The 9,731-nt window shown below is 41.9% G+C and overlaps 1 protein-coding gene across 1 annotated transcript in view; it reads right to left on the reverse strand.

Moving 5' to 3' along the window:
* Positions 1 to 9,731, reverse strand: part of RALGPS1 (Ral GEF with PH domain and SH3 binding motif 1) — a 392,441-nt gene that overhangs the window by 368,045 nt on the left and 14,665 nt on the right. Inside the window, exon 3 of the mRNA XM_042781469.1 lies at positions 4,905 to 4,955. Within this exon, the coding sequence (XP_042637403.1) occupies positions 4,905 to 4,955 (51 nt within the window). The remainder of the gene's footprint in view (positions 1 to 4,904; positions 4,956 to 9,731) is intronic.

The following is a 9,731-nucleotide window of genomic DNA, read 5'->3' on the forward strand; positions in this document are numbered from 1 at the left end:
GACTAATTGCTTCCATGAATCTTTGGTTTTCTTCATTCTTCTTTGCTCTGGACGAGGAGAGACCCATTGTTGCATCTAGATGGCTGCTTCCAAGCTTTTAAGATCCCAGTTGCTACTCACCAAAGTAGATGGAACAGTGTTTTGTGTAGTATGTTATGCCAATTGAGCTTGATGTCCCCTGCAACTATGGTCCCGAGCCCATCGGTTCAACTACTCGGTCACTCTGGGTAGCTGGCTGTGACCAAGAAGCAGCTACAACCTTGTCCCTTGTCAGCTCTACTATACACCTGGGACTTCTTACAGATTACACAAATACACTTATAGAGGACCTTTGTCTGCCAACCCTATACATGGTCTTGGGTACACTCCCTGCTGCATAGACATACCTAATAGTTCAGCCTGCCCACCCATCTATCCACCCATATACCCATGTTTCTCTTCACTGAAAACGCAGTACCATATGTGCAAAAGGGTTCATCTTTGTTGTCTGTACCTCCCAAGTACCTCTCTCTGTCTTCCTCTTCCTCAATGCCACCATGTTGTTTACTCACATTTGGTACATTGCCCTTCTCTTTACCCATATCAATACTTATCTCTACCTATCTAACAGTGTTCCCTCCCCTCCTCTCCCACCCCTGGTAACCAACAAAGAAAAACCTTTCCCTGACTTTCACAATAACAGACTAATACAATATTTGTCCTTCTGTGATTGACTTATTTCACTCAGCATAATGTGCTCCAAGTTCATCCATGTTATGCAGTGTTTTGAAGATTCTATGTAATTGTTTAGGGTTGCATAGTATTCCACTGTGTGTATATACCATAGTTTGGTTACCTATTCCTCAGTTGACGGACACCTAGGTTTTTTCCATCTTTTTGCTATTGTAAATAGTGCTGCAATGAACATGGGTGTGCATTTGTCTGTTCCTGTCATGGCTCTCACTTCTTTAGGATAAATACCTATAATGGAATGGCTGAGTCAAATGGTATTTATATTCCAACTTTTTAAGGAATTGCCATACTGCTTTCCATAGTGTTTGTACCATTTTCCAGTGCCACCAGCAGTGTAGGAGAGTCCTCCTAATCTCTCCACATCCTCGCCAGCATTTGTTATTTTGTGTCTTGTTGTGTCTTATTTGTCTTTTTGTTATTGAAGTGTTGGAGTTTTCTGATTCTAGAGATAAGCCCCTTGTCAGATATGTCATTGCCAAATATTTTTTCCCAATCTGTAGGTTCTCTTTTGACTCTTTTGGAGAAGTCTTTGAAAGCACATAAAAATTTAATTTTTAGAAGGACCCATTCATCTAGTTTCTCTTCTGCTGTTTATCCATTTTGGATTATGCTTGATAGTCTATTTATCCCATATATTAGGGCCCCTAAATTTGCCCCTAGTTTTTTCTTGAGAAACTTTATAGTTTTTTAGGTTTCACATTTAAGTCTTTGATCCATCTGGAGTTAGTTTTTGTGTACGGTATGAGGTACAGTTCTTGTTTCATTTTTCTGCAAATGTATCTCCAGTTTTGCCAGCACCATCTACATAACAAACATTTTCTTCCCCATTTAATGGATTTTGGCCCTTTGTTTAAGATCAGCTGTAGTCACTTCTTAGCCACAGCCAGCTACTCAGAAGGAGCAAGTAATTGGACCTATGGGCTCAGGACCATAGTCGCAGGGGACATCAAGCTCAACTGGCATAACATACTACATAAAACATTGTTCTACCTCCTACTTTGGCGAGTAGCAACTGGGATCTTAAAAGCTTACAAGAAGCCATCTAGATGCCACGATGTGTCTCTCCTCATCTAGAGCAAAGAAGAATGAAAAAAAACAAAGATTCATGGAAACAACTGGTCCAAGTGACTGGTAAACCACGCAATCTGCAGCCAATACAACTATGAGACCAGAAGAACTAAATGATGCTTGGCTACCACTGTCAACCACTCAGAGGGGGATCTATGTAGGAGATCTTGGATAGAGAAGGAGAACAATGTGGAACAAAACTCAAAATCATTTGGGGGGAAAAAAGGGGGGGAAACAGGTTTGCTGGTCTGCTAGAGCCTGATGGAACCTCTGAGACTATGGCCTCTAGCTGCCCTTCAGGTCTGGAATTGAACCCACTTCTGTGGCTTCCAGCCAAACAAAAGACAAGCATATGAGGTGGACATTTATATTAGGTAGACATACTCCTTGGAGAGAACAATCATGGAAGAATAGAAGGGCTGCTTATGCACAGGGAGACAGCTCAGGGGGCAGGAGTGCATGGAAAGAAGGACACAGGGAAGAGGTAACTATGAGGAGTAAGTGGGAGGGGAGCTGTTGCATTGTGGGAAATTGTTATCAATGTCATGAGACAAAGTGTATGTAAGCTGCTATAAGGAAAATGAATTTGCTCCATAAACTTTCACCCAAATCACAATTTAAAAAAAAAAGATTATAAACTGCAGCACCTTGGGGAAAAGCCTTGGTGTGGCCTGTTTGTGCCTCTGAAGAGAAAGCCTGCCTCTCATCATCCATGGTATGTGCAGGCCATCGGAGGTTGGTGAGTCAGGGATTCCCTAGGCCACAAACCTGCTCCATTAGAAGTTCTATATTCAGAGCTCATAGAAGGCTCGTTTGCATACCTTAATGCTCCAGACAAAGAGTAACAATCCACATGTCCTAATTGCTCCAGATCAGAGCCAGAGAATATGATGAGAAATAGCTTCAGCTGAAGACCAAGACAATCATTACACAGCTACTTCCCCAAAAGGCTCCAAGATGCAATGGATCTACTAATGAGTTTTGTTAATGAAAAAGAATAGATAATTGCACATTGAACAGAACAGAAAAGATAGGTACTCATACAGTTCAGACCAGCAAACGTAACTCTGGTCCCCAAACCCAATGAACATACACACTCTAACACATATCACTGCATGTCTTCACATAAAATGCTGAACACAGCTAATGGCACTAGTTTCCTCCTCATTTGTAGGAGGTCAGATGTCAGTTCCAAGAAGGACTGGATAGTTTGTCTGACTTTGTATTAACATATTCTATCTTTATCAAAGTCTTAACAAACCTTGTACTATAAGAGGGAGGACATTATGCTAAGAGTATTCTGGAATTCATACCATGGTTGTAGCACACCCATTTTGACATATATCCCCATCCACACCCTCTTCTCTGAATCTGTACCTCACTCACAAGGCTGAGTCTCCTCAGCCGTGTTTGTCCACTCTGACCATATAATCCTGACATTACGTGACTGGACCAGCCCTGGATATGTGACTAAAATGGGCTGGACTAGAGTTGCTAATCTCAGTCTGAGACAGTGGCCTTTGGGGAGGGCAGGTTGGAAAGATAGAAAAGATGTCATGCACAGATAGAAAAGAATGTGAGGCAGGCAAGGGGGCAGGACTCAAAGGATTAACTTAAAAAAAAAAAAAAAAACAAGCTACAGGCCTAACTGCTGTAGCTAAAGACTAACTCACATCCTGGAACACAGGGTACAGAAGTAAGCAAGCAACCTGTACAATTCCAGGCTCCATATCTTGCATGATCTTTTACAGGGGTCTGTGGGCAATCTACCCTCCTCAGCTCCCCAAGCATGCACACATCACTGCAAGATGACCATATATAATCTTCCTGGGGCAGCAATATTGAGGCAAGGATATCAACTGGGAATCAAACCAGTGCCCCAAGGAACAGCACATGTATGTCACCCCTTTCTAGGAAACTACCACCCCTTGTCAGAAAATCCCCACCTGTTTCAAAACCCTTAAAAAAAACAGCAAATTTCTGCTCAGGGAGACGAAGGCCAGCATTGCTTAGTCCCTCTTTGTCTCCACTCATGAGCTACTTTCTCTTTCTCTTTCATGTGGAAACTCTAAGCCTCTAAGGGCTCCCTGGAACAAAGGCTGTTGTTGTTGTTATGTGCCCTCGAGTCAGCCCCAACTCATAGAGACCCCTCCTTGGGTTGCCGAGGCAGTATCACTACGGAAGTAGATTGCCCAACCTTCCTTCTGAGGAGTGGGCTGATGGGTGATGCAGAGACTGCCTGAGTGCTGGGTGGCTGTCCAGGCTGATACAGCTCCATGCCCATGAAGTCTGTAACATGCCCCTTTCTCTTTGTAATCAATCCCTCTCCTGTCTATTAAACTACTTTGAAACAGATTTCCATTATTTGCTTAAAAAAAAGAATTCTGACTGAAATGACTGTACAGCCTCATTATCAACTGCTAACCATTTCCAGAAACTTTTTTTTTAAAAAGTAAAATCCACATTTTTCCCTTCACTGAATAATGTTGTTTCTAAAACTGTACATATGCTTTTAATGTGAATGTGTATGTGTTTTGCTATGACAACTGGTTTCAAAAACAGAAAAAAAGGCCACCACCAGATTTTGGGGTCAACAAAAAGAAAGAAAGCTCTCTAGAAAAATGTTCTGCTTACATCCCTTCTTGATGGTGAATATTTCCAACAGGAGGAGCCTGGAAAAAGGAATTGGTGTTACAAGGTCTGATGCCAAGGCATAGAGGCCTGCAGCCACCAACTGCTCCCAGCCTTGCCAGAGTGGGCCAGATAAGGCGACATTCTCTGGGGAATCCAAACATCTTGCTCAACTAATGAAAACTGTTGAGAATGGAAAGTCCTAGATGTTGTCAATGACAAGGGTTTAAGTTAATACCATGCATTTACAGAAACTTTGGAAGGAAGGCTGGGCAAACTACTTCCATAGTAATAGCACCTCGGAAACCCAAGGAGTGGTCGCTATGAGTTGCAATTGACTAGATGGCAGTGAATTTGGTTTTGGTTATAGAGACTTCAAGAGAAAAACTAAGCTTCCTAACAATGAGTGGCTAAATCCTCCTTCCCAGAAACCACCTTACTTAGTGTAAGAGTGTAAAGGACCAAGTACAGACCTCTGGCTGGATGGCTTTAAACACAGGTATGTCCATCAGTGTGATCTGGCTCTGCAACGAAAGAGAAATACTGTTAGAAATTCCTGTAATTCTTATCTTACTGTAGATCTAGACAGGGTAATAAGACATTTTTGAAAGTTATACTTTCCCCCTTAAAATAAAAAACAAGATAGACAGAGTATAAAATTGGGTGAGTATCTAAAATGCCTCTCCCTGCTTTTTCTCCTCATATATCTTGATCTACACCCTTCTCTCTTGAATGTGAGATGAATTTTCAATTTACGAATTGATACTTGTTTTGAGCATTAGGCTGAGAGTAAGGGGAACATTTTTACTTTGGATATCTGAATTTTTGTTTCAAACATGAATTGCGTTTGTAATTTTAAAAAGCTGTAGTTACATACTAAAAATTAGGATGCTAAACAGAGACAGTATCATTCTAAATTTAAATTTAAATCTGTGGTTTATAGAAATTATACACTTCTTTCCAAGTTTATGCCCTCCCTAAATTATGCAGTAGAGTACATCCACAGACCAGTGTTGGTCCATGAAACGTTTGTTCCACCAGCCTACAATAATATCAGTAAAGAACTTGAGAGTAGTAAGGGTTTGGAAACTTTTATAGCAATGAGACATTGCTGGAATAATTTTTATTGTAGTTTTTAGGACTGGTAGTCCTCAACAGATTAGAAATGAAAAAAACTAATTTCTCACCACTACTAGCTTGAGAAGCACTAATGTCATCAACAGAATAGCTTGAGAAGCACTAATGTCATCAACAGAACAAACACATGTCATATTAAAAGGCTGTTCCTACAGTTAGAAGCTCATATATTTTCAGTAAGAGAAGGCACTGTCGCTGACAGTCTTACAGGGCAAGGCACAAAATGACTGAATTCACATGATCAATCTACTCCTCATATCACATGGAATGCCAGATGTCAATTAACAAATGCCTTTGTGAAGGCCTGGGAATGGAGAACTGAGGGCCACTGGATGCCTGCTAATGTGAGAAGACATCCTGTCCACTGAACACAAGGTTATTTGGGATGATATGATGCAGTGAAACAAATGTGAGCTATGGAACCAACAGGACCTGGGTCTATGCCTGGATACCATTGCTTAATAGCATATTATCTTTGACATGTGACTTAACCTTTCCTGTCTCAGATGCCACATCTAGAAAATGATGATAATTCCTACCTCACAAGACTTTTATAAAAATTCTAAACAAGATGTGCTGAATGTCTGGCACCTGAAGGACCCTAAATAGGTTTTTGTTTTTTCTTGGCAAAAGTAAAGTCACATAGGTAGGTTCATGCAATGGCATGTGAACTTATGGTTCCTAACCAATAAATGAGCTAGGAAATAAGGAACCATTAATTTGGCTAGGATGGTTAAGTTTGTGTGTCAACTTGGCTAGGCCTGGTTGAGTGGCTGGGCAGCTGGATGTAGTATTCCCCATGATGAGACGGGTAATCAACTCCATGGTGGAATCTACTATGAGCAGCTGAGTAGCTGCCTTTGGGTACATGGTCTGTTTCCCGTATATAAGAAACAGCTTTGGGAATGGTCTCTAGCTTATGGCATACTTGAACCCTGCATGTAGCTGTGTCATTGTTCAGCAGCCTGTCATGCTCTACTGACCTTGGGACTTTCAGTGGACTTGAATTAATGGCCTGCCATGTGGTTTGGTAACATCAGGACTGTGCCTTTTTACTTGTCAACCTTGAGCTTGTCAGTCTCAGAACCCAGCACTGTCTGAGTAAAGAAAAGCCTCTAGCTCCAGTGGGCCAGGAGCAGGAGGCAGAGCTGAACCCCAAGGTTGAGGGGCTTTCACCCAGCCCCTAGAGCCTGGCACTTTGAACTGGGACTTAAAGCCTCCAAACTGTAAAATAAACTCCTGTTCATTAAGGCCATCCCATTTGTAGTATATTCCTATCAGAGTGGCACTAGGTAACCGGAACATTGGCTGAGTATCAATGTATCTTAGAGATGTATTGCTTTAGATGCATTGCATAGCTTTAGAGAAAATTAAAAGAAGGCTGTTACCCTGAGCCAACAAACCCTGTCATTAAAAAAAAAAAAAATAAAACTCATATTGGGGATCTCTGTAGGAGATCCTGGATAGAGTGGGAGAACAATGTGGAACAAAACTCAAAATAATTATTTAAAAAAAAAAAAAAAAGGACCAGGTTTTCTGGTCTGATAGAGCCTGAGGGAACCACTGAAACTATGTCCCTTTACTGCCTTTCAGGTCTGGAATTGAACCCAATCCTGTGGCTTCCAGCCAAACAAAAGATAGGCACATGAGTTGAACATTTACATTAGGTAGATACACTCCTTGGAGAGATCAATCATGGGAGAATAGAAGGACTGTGTATGCACAGGGAGACAGCTCCAAGGACAGGAGTACATGGGAGGGAAGGACATAGGGAAGAGGGAACTATGGGGAGGAAGTGGGAGGGGGGCTGTTGCATTGTGGGAAATTGCAGTCAATGTATGTGTGCTGATGTATGGAAAGTGAACTTGCTCTGTAAACTTTCACCCAAATCATAATAAAACTTAAAAAAAAAAATCCTCAAATTAAGAATATGTTGCAGAAAAATGGCAACATGCACATGCATATCAACTGTAAACACAAATCAGGGCTTAGGTATGGAAGTGTGAGCAGCTTCTGGCAGAATTCAAAAATGGTTCAAGGTCACTGAATTCCTGAGAAGTACAGGATGCAGGCCATAGCATACCATCCTCAGCAGAGGAGCTACTAATGGAATCTTGGCAGAAAGACAGAGGAGTGGCACCAGGAGTAAAGCACCACCTGCAGCAAATCCGAGCTCTTCCACCTCTTGGGTTCCACCCCCAAGTGGTGAGGGACATTTGGTATCAGCACAACATGGATCTGGCCTTCATATTCCAGGTGTAAAGTGGCTAGCAAGGCCTAAAGGCCTATAGGTCCGTGTCTGGGCCATAGGGCCCAAGCTAAATCCTGGGCAATGCAGACAGACATTTCTCCCAGACCCATTGGGATTGTTAGCCAACTGTTCCTTGTATTTGAATTAATTCTGCCATCCTGGGGAACAGAAAGGTCTTGTGAAAACAGGAGATTTGAGCTGAAAGCTCAGAGGGACTTGGAAATCTCTCCTGCAGTTCAAGTTAACTCCCTATCCGGGAGAACCGGCAGGATGTTTGCAATGTCATTTAGGAAACGAACCAAAAGTCTGCTAATGTGAAAATGACAAAACTTCCTTTCCATCCCGCCATCAGTTCTAAGGCTTGCTACTGAATTTCCAAATGGTTTATTAAAATAATGATCTTACATTTCAAATTTTTTTCTGATGGTCCCAGTTTCAGGAATTCTAGTCCCTTTTCAGACCACAAGTCAGAAAATGTGTTCAGGTGTTTTATGCAAAACAAACAACAGAGGTCACCAGACTTAAAATAGACTGACTGGCCCTAAACACACAATCTGGGGGTTTTTGGAAAAAATTCCTATTTCTAGCCTCTCAATTTTAATAAAAAGAAGATGCAGTGTCCAGAGCAAGAATAAATCAGTACAAAATACCTAGGTAAAAACATCAGATATTAAGTTTCATGTCATTTTAGTGCAAGGCCAAATGTGTGCAATGTTGTTGTTGTTGTTGTTTTGCCGTCGAGTCGGCCCCAACTCATAGCGACCCCTCCTTGGGTTTCCGAGGCAGTATCACTACGGGAGTAGGACTGCCCAACCTTCCTTCCGAGGAGTGGCTGGTGGGTTTGAACCGCCAGCCTTCTGGTGAGCAGTCAAGTGCCTTAGGCACTATGCTACCAGAGCTCCTAAATGTGTGCAAAGAGGTTACTAATGAGCAATCCTTCCCAAAAGTTTGAACACTCCAAAGCAGGCAGTTTTTCCAAAAAAGAGGGTGGGGAGGCCTGCGGGCGAGGTCAGGTCCTGTTAAACTTCAAAAGCGGATGGATCCTGGTCATGAAAGACTGCCTCTCCCTCAGGAGAGACGCCCCAGCTTCCTGGAGAGGAAGGGGATTTCCCAGGGGTGCATTAGGGCTTCAACAGAAACACGAAACAGTGAGGTTCCCACTCCTGTTTCCAAGCAGCAAATTCTCCCAGTAGTGGGGAATACATGTCTTGGATTGAACAAGGACACTCCCAAACAATCTCTTAATGGCTTATCCTTGTTTCTGGAAGAAAACCTATATACAGGAAGTCCAGTTAAACTAGTCACCTGGCAATGCGTCCTTAATCAGAGCCCCTTCTTCCTCCTAGTCAAGGGCCTCTAGAATCCAGGCATTTAAGAAAAACTGCCTATCTCCACACATCAAAAAATCTTTCAGTAGAGATGAATCCTTCCAACTAGAGAGACCTACTGGAGCACTTCACAATGTGTCCCTAAACAAAAAAGTAGTATTAATTATTTGGCTACTTGGTTAGCCAAAAAAGAAGAAAAAAAATGTTTTTTTACATAAGTGGAATGTAATGTTTCTCCCCTCTCTTCCAAGCCCCCCAAAAAACTAACAAAAAAAGCTTTTGGCAAATCAACAGTGTGTCTGATCTTAAGATAAATAACATCTTAAATAAATGGAGAATATTACTCCACCAATGCATGACTAGGAGGCCTCACAAAAAGAATTTCACAGAACAAAAAATAATCAGCTCCAGAGATACATTTCCACTTCTACCCCCAGCGCACAGGAAGCACTTCTGGAATTCTAGAATGGCAGTCAGGGAAATGCAAATTCAAACAGAAAGATCCCATTAGCTGTCCATCAATGCCATCACTACAATGGGACCATGAACTGTTATTTTTTAAAGTAATCTGGTACTATCTCATT

The sequence above is a fragment of the Orycteropus afer genome, unplaced genomic scaffold (genome assembly GCF_000298275.1).
Source record: "Orycteropus afer afer isolate SDZICR_OR568_19922 unplaced genomic scaffold, OryAfe1.0 scaffold00123, whole genome shotgun sequence".
Taxonomy (NCBI): Eukaryota; Metazoa; Chordata; class Mammalia; order Tubulidentata; family Orycteropodidae; genus Orycteropus; species Orycteropus afer.